General features: G+C 36.4%; 2 protein-coding genes across 4 annotated transcripts; one reads left to right on the plus strand and one right to left on the minus strand.

Annotated features, from left to right (window-relative positions):
- Positions 1-944: 944 nt before the first annotated feature.
- LOC104095030 (uncharacterized) lies at positions 945-10,783 on the plus strand. Its single transcript, XM_009601069.4, has 7 exons — positions 945-1,462; positions 4,969-5,109; positions 5,191-5,556; positions 7,063-7,308; positions 8,796-8,888; positions 9,146-9,346; positions 10,202-10,783. Exons 1-7 carry the CDS (start codon positions 1,145-1,147, stop codon positions 10,415-10,417), a joined length of 1,581 nt encoding a protein of 526 aa, XP_009599364.1. The 5' UTR covers positions 945-1,144; the 3' UTR covers positions 10,418-10,783.
- Positions 10,784-11,797: 1,014 nt separating this feature from the next.
- Positions 11,798-17,084, minus strand: LOC104095031 (protein METABOLIC NETWORK MODULATOR 1-like). 3 transcript variants are annotated; one of them, XM_009601071.4, is made up of 3 exons: positions 16,839-17,084; positions 12,486-13,598; positions 11,798-12,396 (listed from the first exon to the last, which is right to left on the minus strand). In XM_009601071.4, the coding sequence occupies exons 2-3, from the start codon at positions 13,536-13,538 to the stop codon at positions 12,277-12,279; spliced, it is 1,173 nt and encodes a 390-aa protein (XP_009599366.1). In that variant the 5' UTR covers positions 13,539-13,598; positions 16,839-17,084; the 3' UTR covers positions 11,798-12,276. The 3 variants fall into 3 exon arrangements, with proteins under 3 accessions (XP_009599366.1, XP_009599368.1, XP_009599365.1); XM_009601073.4 differs by having other exon boundaries at positions 11,798-12,401; XM_009601070.4 differs by having other exon boundaries at positions 11,798-12,405; positions 16,839-17,083.
- Between the last annotated feature and the right edge of the window lie 4,875 nt (positions 17,085-21,959).

The following is a 21,959-nucleotide window of genomic DNA, read 5'->3' on the forward strand; positions in this document are numbered from 1 at the left end:
TCCTCAAATTTTATATACTGACTTATCTATATGTTTTCAATGAATTTCAACTATACCCATTGAAAAAGTTCCTTTTTCGCTTAGATTTTTGAAATATTGTATTTTTTTTTTGTATTTCATCACCTTATTTGCTACCTCATCCATGAAATTTCCTTTTCGTCTTGCATCTAATGTTGCTAATCACGTTTAAAAATATAGAAGGAGATTTTTGCATGTGATTCTTTGAGAAAAAGAGCCTTATTTATTTGGTTTTTTAATTTTTATATGTGTTTGACTAGTTTTGATAAGTCTATGACTAATGGTTAGAAGTTGGTAAGTTGAGACTTATTTGGGACATTTGTGTAAGCTTCCCATTTCAAAATACAAGGCCGCAAAAATGGCTATTTGTGTAAATCAGTCAACTTCCTTCGAGCACAACCCAAAGTCAACGGCCATCTACTGTCCTAATACGATCACTTGGATATTCCAAATTCATATAAAATTGATTAAAAGGAAATCCAGCTAATCCAATTAAAGATCGGAATTGCTCTCCTCCTTAATCGGAGATTATAGATTATAGTAATGACAATTGACAGAGACGTTTCTTGCAACAAAACCAACCAGCACATTTACAACTACAATGCAATGTTTTGGAGTTTCACGAATAAATAACTTTTTTTAATGCAATGTTTTGGAGTTTCACGAATAAATAACTTTTTTTAATGCAATGTTTTGGAGTTTCACGAATAAATAACTTTTTTTTTATTTGGAGTACTTGCTAAGACAAAGATAGTAACAAGTACAAAAATATTGGACAATTCAGTTCACAACAACAAAAGTGTCTGAGGATGTCAGCAATAGCTCTCGCGTGGACGTAGCTTAAAATTAGAAACCAATTTCCTAATTTATGAAAATACAGCCGAAAAGGGAAGAAAGGGGCAAAAGTTGATAACTTCACGGAACTAAAAACCGACTCTTTCTTGAAAACATCAATAACCATATGGAACTAAGTAATCAAATAGACCGTCTGCAAAATTCAATTTCTGTTGATTCTGAAGTTATATTAAATGATAGTAACTTGATTCTGTGGCAACCCATTTCTTTATTAACCATCTTGACCCCACCAAAGTCCAAACCCCCTACCTAGCTTCCACAGAACACAGCCATGGCGGTTTTCTTGAAGACCCAATTTTTTTTCAGTGTCTTGATTTTTTCCTGTTTCTTTCCATTGCAAATACATGGGTCAAAATCACTATTTCATCTAAAGGATGTTCTGCCACTGTTACCTGGAAAAGTGTCATGGCCTATTGTTAACTCCCTCTATAGTGCTGTAGACCTGTTGCCCTCTTTTGTGGGGGCTGCTTCAATATCAAACAATAGTACCCTTGAGTGGAAAGGTGCTTGCTTTTACAAGAATACTGCTTGGTTGGAGCTTCACAATAAAACTGGAAGTCAGTTTGGCGGTGGCACCGTCCATATCAAGGTTCTTTTTTTCCCCTCAAAAATCTGTTTTTTTGCAACTTTCTTGGAAGGGGCAGTTATTTTTTCCTTTTATTTTGATGTTTCAGCTTATCAATTACTTACTCAATTGATGTTTGATGAAGTTTAAAACTGGGAAAAATGTTTTTTTAAGCTTGTGGTCTAAAATAAATTATTTGTGTGGGTATAAAACAATCTCATTAGTTAAGATGAAAAGTTTAAAGTCAAATTATTTTTAAATATTAGAAGGCTGTCATTTTTGTTTGGGACAAACGAAAAAGGAAATAACATCACATAGATTGGGAAGAAGGGAGTAGAAGTTTTGGTTTTAGGAGGTTTTTGCCATGAATATTCTCTAGTGTTTCTGGGTAGTTTGGAGTTGGACTTCTGCTTTGGTTTTTTAGTTTAGCCTGTTCAGAGATTTTAGTTTCATTATTTTGATGAACTTGAACTTATTTGCTATATTTCTTCTGCCTTGTGGGTACCTTTTGAGTTAATATTTATTGGAAATATGGTCTGGTAATTTGCAGATTTAGTTATTATGAAGAACCCTTGCAATTTTTTTTTTCTTGAATCTCTTTTGCTGCTAGATATCTCTTGCTTTGGTTGTGAGAAAGATGGAAAACTAGGTGGGAGTTAAGCTTCATTCTTTGCTATATGGACTTGTCAATATGTATGAACCTGTAAAAATTGACTTTTATCTATATATAACCCGGGGCGGACCTACGTTGTGGGTTGAGGGGTCACGGGACCCCGTTAGTCTCGGCAAAAATACTGTATATATATGTTATATATATCTGTCCATATATATGGGACCCAATAAATATTTGAGTTGTGCCCCCAAACAGAGAAATGCTGATGGAGAAGTGGTTGTGTTGGACAATTAAATTCGCTCATTGGCTGGATGACGAGGGTTCGAAACCCTACTTCAGCCTTTTCTCCTTTTTGTTTTAGTTCTTGGAATATAACAGTTTTTATACTTAATAGTTAATACTCTGCAAATTGCTTTATTTTTAACTTTTATCTTCTTTTTGAATTCAACTATAGCTTAGTATTAATATACATAATAGTCAACTTAATTAGTTTTATTCTTTTTCAAATCTCTACCTTAAAATTAAAAGTCTCAAATTGCAACATATCGCACCACAAATAGAAAAATTAGAATTCTTCTACAACTGTCTTCTTCAACAATCACTTTGACTCTGACTCGGCAATGACAATTGAGAGTTTGAAACCCTTGTTCAGTTATTTGACTATTAATATGCCCATAATCTTGATTTCTTTACTAAATTTTGATAATTTAAAGTTTGGACGCCCTTTTGATCATTGGCCTCTTTTTCATTTATTAAAATACTAATCATACTTAATCAAACACCTTCCCTTCCCATAGCATCCATTTTGCGAAGAAATCTCTCTTTGTTCAGTGCTTTCTTTTTCTTTATAACTTCTTTTTATTTATATTTGAATGGTAAGTCATCATAATATTAAGTTTTCAAAGAGTTGCACACCGAATTTTATCGCTAGTGATTAGCATACTGTGGTGCACCCGTCTTTCTGTAATCCTGGGTCCGCCTTTGTATATAACACTATTGTTTTAATTTCTGCTGTAGAACTGTCATGCCTAAAATGCCATTCTTTGCATTAATTTATGTTATCTTGTATTCTTGGTTAGCATTTTCGTTTATGGTAGTAAATATTTTGAGCTTAGAGAAGATGCAAATATCAGTGTTTCTAGCTGAAGTTATTTAAAGATTTTGTATCGGTCAGTAAATATTGAATGGGACTAACAAAAACATTTCGGGACGTAAAATGATCTTAGCCAAAAGACGAGAGAGGTCTAAAACATTTTGGTATGTTACATATATACACTAGTGTTAGCAACTTGGATGGATCTTGAACCGCTAAAGGAACTGATGTTGAGGAAAGCCTAGACTCATTTTTGGATTGGATCAAGCTCGGTCTGATGGATGTAGGTCGAATCGTGTGTGACTGATAGATCCGAGCGAAGGCCGCAAAACTTTGAATATCAAGTCAAATAATATTCTTAAAAAGGTAGCCTAAACAAATTGAAAGTAAATGAAATATATACAAACATAGGAAAAAAGGGATCACAGTGAACATATGTGCTTGCCTTGTGTTGTTTTTTTCTGTCTTTGTTGTTTCTCTGTCTGTTTGCCCTCCTGTCTTCTATAATCTTGCTATTGTTGAGGATAAAAAGGCTTTTTAGTTGGCCATGGCTGTAGTAGATGGCTTCAACTTGGTCACTTAGGGTGGTCTCCTGCAGTTGAGTATCCAGCAGTTGCATTCTTTTAGAGGTATTGGATGTTTAGGTAGTCATTTCTCCCCACTGAATTATGATTGATGTTGAAGTGATTAGTTATGACATCGGGTTGGAGATGTGTTATTGTCAGGTGTTGCGTTCAAGGAATTTAGAGTGGTGGTCTCTAATGCTACTCGTGCCTTTGTGTCTTAAACTAGGCTGCTTCGGATGGTAATGGTTTGCCCGACATTGACAGAGTTGTCGAAGGCTGGTTTGAGCTGCGTTTAAGCCTTCAAGCTAGGTACAAAATAGACTGAGTACTTCGCCTTGCTTAGGCAGCGCTTTAGCCACTAAGCCGCTAAGATGTACGTTATAAAACACTAAAAAATAACTATCTTTGGCTAATTATAATTTTTTCAATTCTTATTTCCAAATAATTGTTGTTTGTATATATAGTTATTACATATATATATTTTAAATTTTTCTATATTTTTGCCCTTTTTTCATTAAAGCTTGCATATTTTCTCGTTGCTCTTAAAGTTCTAACATATTTCATTGCTTCTTCTTTTTTCTTTCACTTTTCACGTTTGATGTTGCTTCAACCTCCCTTGATATAAAACTAGTTGAGGCTAAGAAATTTATTGCTTGAAATTTAAGTCGTCTCCTTCTGATGCTAAACAACTCTTGTACTACAGTTGTTAATAAGTTTGGGACATGTTATGTGTCTGTTGTGGCACTCTCTTCAGTTGCGTGATCTTCAAAATCTATTAAGAGCTGCACTGGATCAGTTTCCAAAATATTAGTTAAGAAGTTTTGGCCGTCTATACTTCAATAGCTGCAGTTCCTCATATATTAGTACTCTTGAGCTTCTCATATCTTTGGTCCCCTCCTCTATATATGTTGACTAAGTATACATTGTCATTTTATATCGCTCTTTCTTTTTTAGTATGTTCCAAAAAAGAATAACACCTTTGCCACTTTTCCCTTTATGGCGTGCACTCGTAGCCATATGAATGTCATGACATGTTTAACACCACAAGTTCTAATGGTACGTTTTATATGTGCCAAAAATCTTATTATCTTTCTTAAACTCCATGCACAGTCTATTACTACCGTACAAAACGAAAGGGAGGAGGGAGTAATTTTAATTTAAAGATTAAATAATGTATTGATTAAATAATGAATGTTCATGGTCCGAAGGGATTGTTGTATTTTTTCATTAATTAATAATCTCTCCTATTATTACGCAGGTCAGCAATGCACACAGTTATACATGTATGGACCTTTACATCCTTGCGACCCCATATCGCGTGACATGGGATTACTACGTTTTATCACGTGAACATACTCTTGAAATCAAGGAGTGGGAGTCTCAAGCTGAGCTAGAATATGTGAGTTGCGATCATTTCGTAAATTAAACTACATGGCCATTAGCATCAAGTTGTTAGACTCTAAAATGCAAATTGGAACAGGTGAAACGTAAAGGCGTCTCAATTTTCCTTATGCAAGCAGGAATGTTAGGAACCCTTTCAGCATTATGGGATGTTTTCCCTTTGTTCACAAACACCGGATGGGGTGAAAACTCAAATATTGGATTTCTAAAGAAACATATGGGTGCTTCATTTGACCAACGTCCTCAACCATGGGTCAGCAACCTTACCACTGAAGACATACATTCTGGAGATTTTCTTGCAATATCAAAAATTAGAGGTCGCTGGGGTGGTTTTGAGACGTTAGAGAAATGGGTAACAGGAGCTTATGCTGGCCATTCTGCTGTTTGCTTGAGGGATGCTGAAGGAAAGCTGTGGGTTGGAGAATCTGGAAACGAGAATGATAAGGTACTTTTAAACAGTTTTTTTTTTGTTATTCACATGATGGTTCTTTTTTCATTGGGAGCAAAGGCTGATTTTAGAATAATCTGGTTCCCCGGGCTTTTATGTTACATGCACCAAAAACCACTTCAACAACAGAGGTATTGGTCAGATACTGGAAAGAGACGAAAGTATCCCTTTTTATATATTTCTAAAATAAATCCACTTATGTCTATCTGATTGTTGTCAGCATGTGCGGTTGTTTATGATTTATCATGGTTTGTGGGTTGGTAGCTCTGAGAGAAGTTACAGTCTCTTGTTTAAGATAATATCTTTGACTTTTTTATACGCTGCAGTAAGGTGAATGATTATGCCTTCCTTTTACAGAAGCACTTATTTTAAATTTTATAGGCTTCTTTCTTTATTGCATCTTTAATTTCACATATTAACTGTGCCATGCATTCAGATTATGGGGTTCATTAAGTTGAAGATGGATAAATGCTCCTCTTCATTTTTTGTGTTTTTGAGCTTTTCCCACATGAGATGCAATGATATTAGTGTATTTCCATCAAACATTACTGAGTTAACATAACTGGGTTTGAGAGAGTCGGTATGTTTAAAGAATAGTTGGGAGAAAAAATAAATTATGTCACGGAGGTAAAGGAAAAAAGAGGACATCTTTAAGAGTTTAAACCTTTTTCTTTTCTCTGTAGCTTCTTACTCGCTAGCTTTTATTTTATAACAATTTTTGAGTTTAAATATTACAACATAGCTAGAATTCAACTCTTCGTTGCTACTATTTTTCTCCTTTCTTTTACTTGTTGGAATATCTTTAAGGTGTAGTTAGCAGTCATTCATTCCTATAGCTTTAGCGGTTAAGAATAAATATCTTGGAGATATGGCTTGTTAGATTTTAAAAGATCAATTGATTCTATAGCTTGTGAAAATAAGCACCTTGATGCAGGTTCAATAGACATTACTCGATACTCCAAATCAAGTTGAATAACTTCAGGCGGAGGTAGTATGGGGTGGTTTTAGGTTGTGGTCTGTCTAGTGATGCATATACAGAGTATACAACTTTAAGCATTGGTAAAACTATGTGATAGTGCTGAGTTCGGTTACTATGTTGTATTGCTATCATATCAAAATGACGTGACCCCATTACAAAGTTTGCACCATCTTTCATCAGATGAAGTAGTCATAACTTGGTTTCGAAATTGTGTGATTGGGATAGTGTCAGGTAGTGGTTGAACCAAACTCCCGGGGAAGGTTGGAGGTGGGTAGAGACAGAGCTAAGATTTGAAGCTTATGAGTTCAGGATTTGAGTTCTTTTAATAATTTGTATATATTCAATGAATCTTTAAGACTAATACAAGTTTCGAATCAAAGTTACTGGGTTTGGCCGAACCTATAATCAACGCATTGGCTCCGCCCCTGGAGCTGGGGTTGAACCAAATAAGAAAACTCTTAAGCATGGATATTAACATGATTATATTAAATTACGGACCAACTTGTTTGTGTATCTACTTTCAGGGAGAAGATATAATTGCTATTTTACCATGGGAGGAATGGTGGGAATTTGAGCTGACAAAAGATGATTCCAATCCACATATTGCATTGCTCCCTTTGCATCCTGATCTCCGCGCCAAGTTTAATGAGACTGCTGCTTGGGAATATGCACGAAGCATGGTCGGCAAACCTTATGGTTTCCACAACTTAATATTTAGCTGGATAGACACACTTGACGGAAATTACCCCTCTCCCTTGGATGCTCATCTGGTACGCCAATATTGTTTTTGCTTTATTACCTTGAAGTTTTTCCATAACAACATAATAATCCTTTTAGTTTTTAATTCTTTGCATTTGCCACTTTAATCAAATTCTGCTTTGGCTCAAGTGTTGAGCTATCTTCTTCAGATAAAGATTATTTTTGCCTGGTGCATTTGAGATTCTAGACGTGTGAACTGAAATAAGTGATCAGCATTTATTCGAGGTTTTTAGTTAAGATTTTAGAGTAAGAATAAGAAGAAAAACAGTCCTTATGTGCTAAATAAGTCACCATGACGCTATGAAACACATGCTTACTTAGTCTTGAAGTAAAAGTGATTGTCGAGCTTCTATGATGTATGAGCCTAAACCAAACCATTTGAATTTGCCTAAAGTCTAGGAAATCTTAAGCACTAAGTCCAATAGTTTGAGACTAGACTTGTGTGGTTAGAAGCCTTCGATTAGCAATTGTGAAGAGAGTAAAATCATGGATGATAGCCCATTTAAAAATCAGTTGAACCTAGAAATTGAGGCCTATGAAAGGGTGTGATGCAAAAGTGTCGGAAAAGAAAGCCAAAAAAGAAAAATATTCTGAAAAGACACACGTGTTATGAAAAAGAATTGTGGTCTGAAAAGATAGTGGGTAATGTTCCAATGCTTGGCTAAGGATAAAATACTTTGTTGTTCGATGCCTCAAAGTATCAACATGTAAAAAGCATCCCGGGGGGGGGGGGGAGGGGGTTACGAAAGTTCATCAAAAAAATTGAATACCAAAGGACTATTGTAAATTACACCCAAATAAAATTGTTTTCCAATTTCTTATTGGGTCTCAAAATAGCTGGTCAGGTTTTGATGTGTTGAAAGTATGTTGACTTTTACAAGATGATGTCATTTTCAGTTGAATTTTAGTATAATGTTATCTGCGAATTCTCATGGAGCTGCATTTGATTGCTGAAACATTTTATTACGAATCAAGTTTTTAATATAACTCCACATAGTATGCATGTGTACTTGAGCAGAGAGTGAGAGGTTTATTACTTGTGATAGCTTAAAGTCCATCAAAAGGTTCATGGCATATCAATTTGGTAGAGAATTGATGTCAAGTTGATTTCTTGGAAATATAATCCGACTTGAATTGCTAAAAGAAACCATTGCGGTCAGCGGGGGTTGAAAATGTAAAATTGTGCACAATTATGCTGATGTGTCTTTGTGCAAGAACATCAAGATTTCATATGATGATGCCAGCACGTTTAATTACTTTTGAGATGTATGAAAGAAGATTGATGATGAGGACAGAGTGGGAGGCTTGGAAAGAGAGGACATCGGTATTGAGGGGAATGCAGAAAAATGACGAACTTCGAATATAAAGTGGATAATGTTGGTGCTTAGCATTTGTACTTCAAATAGTGCTACTGGATTGCTTTATGCCTCTTCAATTTGTTGCATTTGTGAAATTTCACTAGCTTTAATTTGCTGTTGATATATGTTGGTTGGTACAGGTTGCTTCTGTCATGACTGTTTGGAATCAATTGCAGCCTGCATATGCTGCTAACATGTGGAATGAAGCCTTAAACAAGCGACTTGGAACTCAGGTCATATCTATTTTATCAAATTAGTGAACCGCCTCTATTTATTGAAAGCTTTTCACCTAAGATAATACGTGCTTCCATTGAATAACTAAGCTCAATGGCGTAACTATAGTTTACCCTGGAATTGCACTATTGTTTGGTTAAAATTGTACTGTCAAAATTCTCAAGCAAAAAGCCAAGTGAGTATAGGCTTGCGCCGTACATCTGATAAGATTCACAACTAAATGCTGAATGAGGAATTGATTTTGCTGTGCATGCAGGGCCTTGATCTTCCAGATATTCTTGTTGAAGTTGAAAAGCGTGGGTCATCCTTTGCCAAATTGTTGACTATCCCAGAACAGGATGACTGGGTTTATACTGATGGGAAATCAACATCTTGTGTTGCTTTTATTCTTGAAATGTATAAGGAAGCAGGATTATTTGGTCCATTTGCAGGTTCGATCCAGGTTACAGAATTCACGGTGAGTTCGTTAGATGGATTTTGAAGTTCCATTTTCAGGGGCAGGATGGTTTGCCTTTCAGTTGTTTGCCTTAGCACTGTGGTGCATTAATTGGTTGAATTGTTGTTTGCCTTAGCACTGTGGTGCATTAATTGGTTGAATTGTTGTTTGCCTTAGCACTGTGGTGCATTAATTGGTTGAATCTGAAACTAGTATTTTTTCTTTTTAATCCTTGGGCATAGGCACATAGCACTAGTGAAGTATCTTTTGCTTATCCTGTCCTACTATTCACATATGCCTACCAAGTATATATTTTGGTTAGTCCATGCCATTTTAGTTACTTCCTGTGTCAGCTGTTTTATTTTTGTGCTTGGGTTATACCAAAAAATTTACATGGTTTACTTTACAAAAATAATTTCTCCCATGCCTTTACTACTGCAATATTTTATTACCAACTAGCTAGCAAAGGGTCAACCTTTATGCTATCAAAACCTTGTCTATTTTCTATCTTGGACCTACTTCTGTTTGCGCACACGCACGTATAAGTACTCTTGCATCAACAATTAGTGAAAGAAAGTGCTTCAACCTATTCAATAGAATATGTGAAGAGGTGAAATAGGAAATATAGAGTAGGCTGGAGAAGTAGTTTTTATCTATTTTTGAAGATGTTTCTTTGACTATGTTTTAGTCTCTGTCGACCATTTTGGTGCATCTCACTCAAAAAGGCATATAGTCTTATATTGAATTCCATTGAGGTATTAATAAACTGTTAGGAGTCTGCCAAATCCCCCGCCACCAAAGGCAGATTTAATTAAAAACAATTCCATGGTTTCAGGAGGTAGTGTGTCTTAAGTTGTCACTTGTTCTTAAGTGCAGATAAAGGATGCTTACTCACTCAAGTTTTTTGAAGACGATCCAAATCAGTTGCCTAAGTGGTGCAATGCGGATGACACAGTGAAGCTCCCTTTCTGCCAAATTCGAGGGAAGTACCGGATGGAACTGCCTGGATACAATACAATGGATATATACCCCCATATGAATGAAAAGTGCCCATCTATGCCTCCAAAATATTACAGGCCGCTAAGTTGTTGACAAGGATTTCGATGGGCAACTATCTTGCTGTGGTTTAAGGTATTTGTACAAGAGATGTTTTTCCAATGCTTGTTGAATGCTTTACAGGCCAGCACGTTGGCTTTGACAAGATATCGCTTGTATTTATTGAGTTACCGTCATACTGAAAGAGCTTGGGAAAAGAATACCGACTAACTTTTATGCGAAAGCAGACACAGAATTAAGTGTAAATATTACTAGTAGTTTAGATGATTTGTTCTGTTTGCAAAACTCCATAGATCCTGAAACATCTTTTACTGTTGGTCGACATATGTACTGTACTGGCCATTTTACTGTTGTAATTTGTAGAAGCTATTTGCTCAAGCAGTAAGTTAAAATTGGCACAAAGACTGTTCTTTCCTTTTCTATCCCTGCAAACTTCTCAGTTATATGGTATATAGTCCTATTATCTTCATCTTGATAGGAGCAGCTACTCTGAGAAAACTGCTGTGTTGTTGACTGTCACTGTTGCCAGCTACTATTGTTTCTCAGAGGTCAATGATGGTACATCTTGCTGTAGTCGAGGACCAAATGTGGTTATGGACTTCTCCTTTATAGTCTTGAAAGAAAATAAATAATGGAGAAGCTTTCTGGAAAATTATGATTACAAATTTGGAAAGATGATGTGATTTATGCAGAAGTTGAACGGAAACTGCTAACCAGTCTCATTAACAGAATGATCGCCTTGAACAAGTTGTAACTATTGGATTACAAGAATCACGTGTGTACTTGGTGTTTAACCTCAGCAATATCTTGCATAATCTTTCTTAATAAACACAAGGCGACACTGATGTCCTTTTTATGAAATGGCCAAATAGTATCTTAAAAATAGGTGGAAAATCAACTTGCTCATTCAAAATTACTACCAAAAGAAAGTTTACCCTATTTGTGGAGGATTTTTTGTGGTAAAGAAGGAAGAAAGAAGACGAAAGCGGCTCATCGAAAACCCCCCCCCCCCCCCCCAAAAAAAAAAAAAAAAATGGGACAGAAAGTATAGAACAAGAACCAGTAAAAAAGTGTCTCGTGCTGGACTCTATCAGTAAAATTGGTGTATGCATCTACATAGTGAGGAGACAATACCAGTTGGCGATTTATAGCCTGAAGTTCTGTTCACATGCTTGATCTTCAAGATGTTTAATTGTGGGAGAGCTATGAAATGGTATTTAGTTGCTACGTTATTCACAGTACCTATACTATGCTTTTAAGCCTAACTGCTGCTAGCTAATGACACAACACAGGAAAGGAAGAAAAAGAAATGAGTCGGAGCCTCTCACTCTTTGTTTCTGCCAGGGGCGGATCTACAATATTGGGTATGGGTTTCGGTTAACCCTTTTGCCTAGATCCATTATTTGTATTAAGAAATTCATTAAATAGATAAGTATATTTAGAAGGGAACACAGTTCCAAAATGTGCTTCTGGGTTCCATGGTAAGTTTCTACCCTTGGAAAGAATTGACATAAAATTGAAAGGCCATCTTCCTCTCTGATCCTACACATTTTTTTTGGTCAAACAAAATGTGGGCTGGGAGTGCCTGTTCTCAAACATGAAAAAAGTTAGCATTTAAGACAATTTGTTCATCATACCACCTAAAGAAAATCTAAAATTTGTCTAAACGAATTAACAAAATAACTACAGCAGGACCTAAACATGCTAGCCAAGCCGCTTTCTCAACTGCCAACACTTCCCAAATTTTGGCCTTTTTTGCGCCCAAAATGTGTTATTCCACGGAGATGAGGTACAACTTCAGAAGCAGTTGAACTACATCATATCTGTATGTGCTATAAAGGTCGATCTGGCTAGGGGATCTGTGATATCAGAGATTAGATTCAGGGTCGTCTCCCTTACTGAACACTTGATTCATTGTTACCATCAGTTCTTGAACTTGGCGTTCTAACAAACTTTTCGCCAAGGCCAATGGCTGATCCCCCAGCACGAAGCTCCTGGTTCTCCATCATATTTTCCTGCACTGCCTTCAATCAGGAAATTCTTTCAGGATTTACGTACAATATTCCAGAATTTAAAACGAACAGTGCAAGTTATTCTATTTTACCTGTAAAAGCTCTGTCATCCTGCCAATCCCATAACTCATCAATGGTTTTGGAACAGATGTAGCCTGGGTAGGAAGAGGGGAATTTACCACGTCACTTGGTTCCATCGAGGGAAGCTCATTCATGTCACCAATGTCTCGTTCAGGGACAACACTCAAGTTTCCTGCTGCTGACAACTTACGAGAGGCCTCATAACCTTTAGTGATCGTATCTGGTGATAAAGGAGAACCTTGAATCCCCTTGGTCACTTCAACAGGTTTACCTATGTTGTTTGATACAATTGGCTTAACCTCTTTCTGTTGCACCAATGTTGCTCCCTCGCCAAAGGAACCATCTCCATTATGCCCAGTCACCATTGCTTCTTGGATGCTGACTTGAGTTACCTTACTAGTGGTTTGTGATCCATCAGGTGGAAGCGTAGCCAAAGGCGCAACATTCTGCACACCTCTCTCCGTCAGAGCTCCCATATAAGCAGCTTGGGATGAAGTTGGAGGAGCTTGCATAGTAGGTGGCAATCCATTGGTCGGATTGACAGGTTGAAGGACAACAGGAACAACTGCGCCGCGGGCACCCACTGAAGGGACAAAAGGAGCTGTTGTTGGAGGTAATACAGTCAGCTGAGCGCTCTTTAAAGACCGATCATGGCCATGTACCTGAACTTGGTTTCTAATGGGTAGATGAATTTCATTCCTCTTTATCATCTGAACATGTGGTGCTACGTCATTTTCTGCTGTGACAGGATCAAAATGCCCTGGCCTAAAGACAACACCCCTGAAATTTGTATTGGAGTCGCCAATCCGAACACTGAGCAAATAACCAGCATCAAATGCAGCTTCAACGACACCTGTAACGGCCCGACCTATCATCCCATCATTTGCAACATTAACTGTATCTACTTGCCGGGGTTGGTTTCCTTTTACTTGTTCAAACCCTGGTGGAAATTGAACAGTTTTTACACGCTTTAGGTTGTGATCCTTGCGCGGGCGACCCCGCCCTCTCTTCACAGGAAGAGTTACTGCGGTATAGGAGCTGTTCCCTTGAATAGCTTCACTCATTTCAGAAAATGCCACTGAGTATCTGAATTCCTTCCTGGTAGAGTCTTGTGTAGTACCTTCCTGGAAAAGATCAGCTTCTTATTTTGACTCGGAATAATTATTAAGATTAAAGATGTGACATCCGACTGACTTGGCAAGATTAAAATGACCTAAAGTATCCCTTCTTTTCAATACGGAACCACTTGGGGAAAAAAGGTGAACAATTCATTCGGAAGGAGGACACAATACACAAGGAACTGCATGATTCCAAGCTAAAGTTGAGCAAAAGCAGGTCGGTAAAGTGTTCCAAAAATGATAAGTTAAAACTATGGCTGTAATAGTTAACTGGCACAAAGAAGAAATTGGAGTTAAGCTTTTTTTACATGTAAACATGTGTAGAAGAGTCCCCCAAAAAGAGCGATTGGAAAAGAAACATGTTTAGAACATTAAAAAGATAATAATATTGGCACCAACATCTTGAAATAAGCCTAATATCACAATTCTCTAAAGCGTATGAATAGAAGATTAAGTTTACAAGGAGAGACAACAATTTATAGCTTTATGGTCAATATAATCCTAGCTTACCCAGGCTAAGTAGGACTCAGTTGATTTGGGTAAAAGGAATTCTGGGGAGTTGTGGGCGAAACAATACACCTACTATCAGAGTGTCACTAAACATCCAACAGATTTATCTAATCATTCAAATTTGTGGAACAGTTATATCCTTTCTTCACAAGATAAGAATATATGCAACACCTCAAACACCACTCCATTTATTGAGAAATACCGCAACTCTCATTCTCATACAGTGGTTAGTCACATATACCAAAATGACACTTTCACCACATAGAGTAGACGAGTCAGTTCTCCCTCACACACTGCCTCTTTCTGTCTTCCACTCCCACCACCTCCCTTTTTTCCCTTGCAAAGTTTTGTTTTTTATAGTGGGTTATTGCTTGAACAGAAAGTAACAAAGTTGTCTGGCAGGAAATTATTGTCCTATCTCCATGAGTTTTTTTTTTTTTTTTTTTTTGAGAAGGACTATCTCCCATCAGTTTTCTTATAGTGCCATAAGGCAGAGTAGTACAAATAACGATTGCAAAAAGAGGCAAAACAATTTAAAAAAATAGAAAATTCTACTGCAAGGAAGCATATCTGAATCCTTATCCACCTGGAGCAACAAATGAATGCAGCCTGAATGCAGACCCAACTACTTTATCCAGCTCAGAGCTGAGAACATTTTGAGATGTGTAATTCAAGACACACCAAAAAAGATTCAAGACACCTCATAATGCTGCCTAGTGAAACAAACCTTTCCTAATCAGGAGAATTAGGTACGTGTGAGACTAACTTGCTAGGGGGGATAACATAACTATAATGAGCAATAGATATGAACAAATGTGATAAGCGATCAATCAAGAAAAGAATTGGATATGCCGAATGTAAAGAGAAAATCACTTCTGCACAAGCTCAAGCGGCTTTTCCTTATACAAGTTGACAAGCATGGTTTTATTGTGTAGCTTGATCCTCATGAAGCTGTAGCCTGTAGGAACTATTGGGATATTCAAATGGCAACCGATTGTATGGAGTGTACCACAAGGTGTTCTTTCCATAATATGTTTAATCAGATTCACTATTCATCAATAGGGATATATAGCATTTGCATACGAATATGGAATTTGGATTATGATTATTGAAGCAAATTAATATTGGAAAATACTTCTTAATCTAAATCCAATGATGAACAGCAAAATACACGATTGACATCCCATAAGGCCTAAGCCGTGGAAATAAATTATCAAATAATGCAAAAGGAAAATGGTACACCCGAGGTTCTTGAACCAACAAGCAAGAAAAATAGAAGATGACAGCCAGGCCATCTTTCAAGTTTCAATGATGGTGCCTGTATTTTTTAGGAAGAATAAAAAAATAAGTGTCCTCTCCAATGCAAAAGGATGAGCCAAATATGCATGCGGTCCTAAACCATCAAGTAAGAGGTCTAACAAGACACTAAAATAATAATCTCTTCTAAAGCAGAAGAGATGAATAATAAGTTTGTTGATGGAAAGCTTACTATGACATGATTTGCGCAGAAAATACAGACACCACTTTTGCCAATTCTTAACTTTTTATATGCTTTTCGGATGCAACAACACCAACAACAAACCCAGTGTAATCCCACAAGTGGCGTCGGGGGAGGGTAGTATGTACGAGACCTTACCCCTACCTTTAAAAAGGCAGAGAGGTTGTTTCCGATATATGCTTTTCTGATGAATTATAGCAAGGTACACCTACTGATTCACAAGTGGAGCTGAATACCTAGAATTAAACTATTATAAGCATTTTACAAGTGTAGTGAAAGCAAACTTACTTGAGAGCTTTCACTTACATTATTATATGAACTCATCCGAAAACTCCTCATCTGAATTTTATAAGACAAGGCACAGTAAGCATACGGCAAACCTGGACTTACTAGGGAAGACCAATAAAAGCTCTTCTTCACTCATAACATTGGACTTATAAAATGTATAATGTTGAGTCTCCAATAGCTTTATTTTTTTTCATTGTTTGCATTAGTTCCCAAAAGTTTTTTGCTTTTTTTTTTTTTTTTTAATGAATAGAAGTTATAATCTTTTTTAATAACCATGAAATCCCCTGTAAATTAACCTGCCCAACCCCAGCTAGCCCACATGTTCAAACCTTGAGGGAGTATACTAAGCTCCCACACAAATAACCTACTCCCACATAAATACTAAGCTCTTTGTCAGTAGCAGGGTAACATGCACCCTATCCACATACCCCATATTATCCAAAGTCCTGGGATCAGATCCTAAAACTAAGAATTTCTCTACAAACCAGGAAAAACACACTTAATCTGAGCTTTCATCACTGTGAAGAGTGAAAATAGTACTTCTCTATCATCTTTCGGTGATTCTGTTGATCTTGAAAGAAAGGTCTGTTCTTTCAGAAGCAGCATAACTACTTATGAAATGCTGAAAAAGATCTGTTCTTTTAGCTACGGTGTACAAGAAAATAAGTAGCTAAACACATGATTCTAGTTTACTGGTGTATGTACATCAAGCTACAATCACTACCGTTAGCTTTTATGCTGAATGTCAAAACAAGCAAAATACAATAAAAATAGAAAGTTCAATAGTTAAAGCAATTTAAAATAAAATCTAACGGTTTCAACCGAAAAAAAAAATCGAAACTAAAGCACATAATGACTTAAGCAAACTACTAAATAGTAAGAACATGGAAGTTAAATAGACCCAAATTTTAAAAAAAAAAAAAAGAAGAAAAGAAAAGAAAAGACCATACCTCGATTTGTACCACTGCGAGAAGAGGGAGGACTCAAGAAATGGAGATAAGCAAGTAGTACTTCGTACTGAATTTTTAAACCCTAGACTTTGTTAATTAGCAAAGAGGGAGAGGAAGAATAAGAGAAGATAATTAGGAGAATTAATTTACTGTTCTGCAGAATTAGAGTGCGGGGAGAGGAGGGATTGCTTTTAACAGGGCATTAATAAATATTTTTACCTTTGGAATGTGAGCAAAGAGAGAGGAAAAGAAAATAAGAAAGAAAGAAGAAAGACGCTCGTGTTATAAATAGTATTATATTATGTATTATGTTCATTTAGTATTACGTTGTAAATAAGCTTCATATGAGACTCCGCTATAAATATGTTTATCTATTTACTACTCTATTGGAAATAAGCTCCTGAAAAAGCTTATACTTTCGATACTCCGTTATGGATAAATATTACTCATGGTATAAGATTATCTATATCTGGCACAACAGCTTAGATTAGCAGCTTACACAACAACTTCCTTTCTTCTATAAATAGAGGGGTTTTCAGTTCATTATGTACATAAGTTTGAAGTTTGAATAATATATCAGTTTCTCTCTATACTTGTCTTTACTTTATAATACGTTATCAGCACGAGACTCTGCCATCTCGAGAAAATACTTTGAAAGTATCAGAGGTACGAACTTTCTTTTTCTAAATAATGTCAAATCTTTCTAAACTTGAGTTTGTAGCCCTGAATATATCGGAAAAAAGCTGCATGTCTTGGGTGCTTGATGCCGAAATTCATCTTGATGCGATGGGTCTGGCAGACACCATCAAAGATAAAAATCAGGCATCAAACCAAGACTGTGCCAAAGCAATGATATTCATACGTCATCACCTTGATGATGGCCTGAAAATGGAATATCTTACTGTTAAAGATCCAGGCATACTGTAGAATAATTTGAAAGATAGATATGACCACCTGAAGATGGTCGTTCTTTCACAGGCACGTTATGATTGGACTCATCTAAGGCTACAAGATTTTAAATCTATCAGTGAGTATAATTCTGCTATATTCAGAATTATTTTTCAATTGAAACTATGTGGTGATAATATTACTGATCATGATATGTTGGAAAAAACTTTCACCACTTTTCATGCCTTGAATATGCTCCTGCAGCAGCAATATCGAGAGATGGGATTCAAAAAGTATTCTGAACTTATCCTATATCTTCTTGTAGCCGAGCAACATAATGGGCTATTAATGAAAAACCATGAAAGCCGACCTATTGGTTCTTGTCCATTCCATGAAGTGAATGAGACGAACTTCCAACAAGCTAAGCGTGGAAGAGGACGTGGCCCCAGTCGTGGTCATGGCCGTGGTCGGGGAGGAAACTCTAATCGTGGTAATAACAATGCACCAAAGAACCCTACTTACCACCAGCAGTGGAAAAGGAAGGAACAAAAGCATGAAGCGGTGTAAGCAGCAAAGCCAGAAAATGCATGCTATAGATGTGGAGGAAAAGGGCATTGGTCACGTACATGTCGTATGCCAAAGCACCTAGTAAAGCTGTATCAAGCCTCCCTAAAGAAGACAGAGAAAAATGCTGAAGCAAATTTTATTTCTGAAGATAATTTAGACTTCATGCATTTGGATGTAGCTGATTATTTTGCACTCCCGGAAGGAGAAACAAGTCATGTGATCGGTAGTGAATCTGTAGAAATATAAATATTTTAATTTTTTTTGTTTGTAGTAGATAGTATGGTTATGTAATTATTGTACATAAATAAAAGTTATGCTTTGAAAATGATGTTTACTATCATATTTATTTTGTTTATGTCATTTTGAAGAATATGGATAATCCTCAAATTATGTTTGGATCAAAGACCAATCACGAAGAAATTTGTGTAATTGATAGTGGAACAACTCATGCCATATTCAAAGATCAGAAATACTTTTCTTATTTGTATAAGGAAAAAGCAAATGTTTCTACAATTTCTGGTAATATAAGTTTGATTGAAGGCTCCGGAAGAGCTACCGTATTTTTGTCTAAGGGAACAAAAACTTATTATCGACAATGCATTGTTCTCCTCCAAGTCCCGAAGAAACTTGTTGAGTTTTATAGATATCCGCCGAAATGGATATCATGTTGAGATAATAGATGAAATGAACGTGGAATATCTTTGTATTACAAAGAATATTTCTGGCCAGAAATGCATTGTAGAAAAGTTACCAACCTTATCTTCTGGCTTATACTATTCAAAGATTAGTACAGTTGAAGCAGACTCTATCGTAAACCGGAAGTTTACTGATTCAAATACTTTTGTGCTTTGGCATGGCCGTTTGGGCCATCCTGGATCAATAATGATGAGACGAATTACTGAAAATTCGAGTGGGCATCCATTAAAGAACCTGAAGATTCTTACAAATGATGAATTTTCTTGTGATGTTTGTTATCAAGGCAAAATGATCACTAGACCATCACCAATGAAGGTTGGCATTGAGTCCCCTGCCTTTTTAGAACGTATACATGGGGATATATGTTGACCTATTCACCCACCAAATGAGCTGTTTAAATATTTTATGGTCCTAATAGATGCATCTTCAAGATGGTCTCATGTGTGCCTACTATCATCTCGCAACCTGGCGTTTGCAAAGTTATTAGCCCAAATAATTCGATTAAGGGCACAATCCCCAGATTATCCTATAAAGGCTATTCGCTTTGATAATGCTGGAGAATTCTCATCTCAAGCTTTTGATAATTACTGTCTATCAGCTGGAATAAAAGTTGAACATCATGTAGCTTATGTTCATACTCAAAATGGCCTTGCAGAGTCATTTATTAAACGACTGCAATTGATAGCAAGACCACTACTTATGAAAACAAAATTGCCCACTACTGTTTGGGGCCATGCTATCTTGCACGCAGCATCACTTATCCATCTCAGACCAACACATTATAATAAATATTCTCCATCACAATTAGTTTTTGGTCATGAACCAAATATTGCCTATCTATGAATTTTTGGATGTGCTGTATATGTGCCAGTAGCACCACCACAGTGCAGTAAGATGGGCCCCCAAAGAAGGTTAGGAATATATATTGGGTTTGAATCATCCTCTATTATTCGCTATCTTGAACCATTGACGGGAGATTTATTTACTGCTCGATTTGCAGATTTTCGATTTGATGAAATAAATTTCCCACAATTAGGGAAAGAGAAAAAGAAAATCAAAAGAGAAATTGTGTGAAAAATTTCATCATTATCTCACTTTGATCCACGTACCTCTATATGTAATCAGGAGGTCCAGAAGATCATCCATTTACAGAATATAACAAATCAAATGCCAGACGCATTACTGATTTGAAAAGGATAACTAAGTCGCATATCCCTGCAGAGAATGCGCCTATCCGAATTGATGTCCCAGCCGGACCATCTACTAGCATGAAAGCTAGTGAACCTAAAGCACGCCTGAAGCATGGTAGACCTTTGGGTTCTAAGGATCGAAATCCTAGAAAAAGAAAATCGACAAATTATCAAAATGATATTATGAAGGGATCTCCTGAAGAGACCCAAGATCTGATTAGTTTTGAGATTCATGAAGAAATCAATGAACCCGAGACTCAAGTGAGTGAGAAACTTTTAATAAGCTCCACTGGTGATGAGATTAATTTAAATCAATCTGAAATAGTGGTGGATAATATTTTTGCATATAATGTTGCACTTAACATTATGCAAGATAGTGAGAATCTTGAACCCCGATCTGTCGAAGAACGTCGACAAAGAACTGATTGGCCAAAATGGCAAGAGTCAATTCAATCGGAATTGAAGTCACTTGCTAAAAGAGAGGTCTTTAGACCAGTAGTCCAAACACATGCTGGTACAAAGCCAGTTGGTCATAAATGGATTTTTGTGCGAAAAAGAAATGATAAAAATGAAGTTGAAAGATACAAGGCTCACCTTGTTGCACAAAGATTCTCACAACGACCTGGAGTCGATTATGAAGAAACATATTCACTCGTTATGGATGCCATAACATTTCGATATCTCATCAGTTTAGCCTTACATGAAAGGCTTGAAATACATCTTATGGATATGGTTACAGCTTATCTGTACGGGTCACTTGATAATGAGATTTACATGAAAATCCCTGAAGGATTTAAAATGCCTGAAGCATATTCAAAATCTAGGAAAATGTACTCAATCAGATTACAAAGATCTTTGTACAGTTTAAAATAATTTGGGCGCATGTGGTATAATCGCCTCAGTGAATATTTGCTGAAAGAGGGTTACATAAATGATGTTATTTGTCCATGTATTTTTATAAAGAAAATGGCTTCAGAATTTGTTATACTTTCTATTTATGTTGATGACATAAATCTTGTTGAAACTCCAGAAGAGCTCCAAAAGGCAATTGAATATCTTAAGAAAGAATTTGAGATGAAAGATCTTGGAAAGATAAAACTTTGTCTTGGTCTGCAAATTGAACATTTAGCAGAAGGGATCTTTATCCATCAATCTGCCTATACAGAAAGGGTATTAAAACGCTTTTACATGGACAAAGCGCACCCATTGAGTACACCAATGGTTGTTCGATCACTTGAAGTGGATAAAGATTTGTTCCGACCTCCAGAAGAGGATGAGGAACTCCTTGGTCCCGAAGTACCCTATCTCAGTGCAATTGGTGCACTAATGTATCTTGCTAATGCTACAAGGCCTGACATGGCATTTTCTATTAATTTACTTGCAAGATATAGTTCTTCTCCTACACAGAGACATTGGAACGGGATTAAGCATATATTGCGATATTTAAAGGGAACTCTTGATATGGGTTTGTTTTATGCTAACAAAGATAGTGCATATCTTGTTGGTTATGCAAATGCAGGTTATTTATCTGATCTCGATAAAGCTAGATCTCAAATCGGGTGCGTGTTTACATGTAGAGGTACTATCATATCATGGCGCTCCACAAAATAATCTATTGTTGCTACTTCTTCAAATCATGCTGAAATAATAGCTATTCATGAAACAAGTAGGGAATGCGTATGATTGAGATCAATAATTCATTTTATTCGAGAAAAATATGGTTTGGAATGTGAGAAAAGACCCATAATTTTATACAAAGACAATGTTGCATGCTAGCTCA

The sequence above is a fragment of the Nicotiana tomentosiformis genome, chromosome 6 (assembly GCF_000390325.3).
Source record: "Nicotiana tomentosiformis chromosome 6, ASM39032v3, whole genome shotgun sequence".
In the NCBI taxonomy this organism is placed as follows: Eukaryota; Viridiplantae; Streptophyta; class Magnoliopsida; order Solanales; family Solanaceae; genus Nicotiana; species Nicotiana tomentosiformis.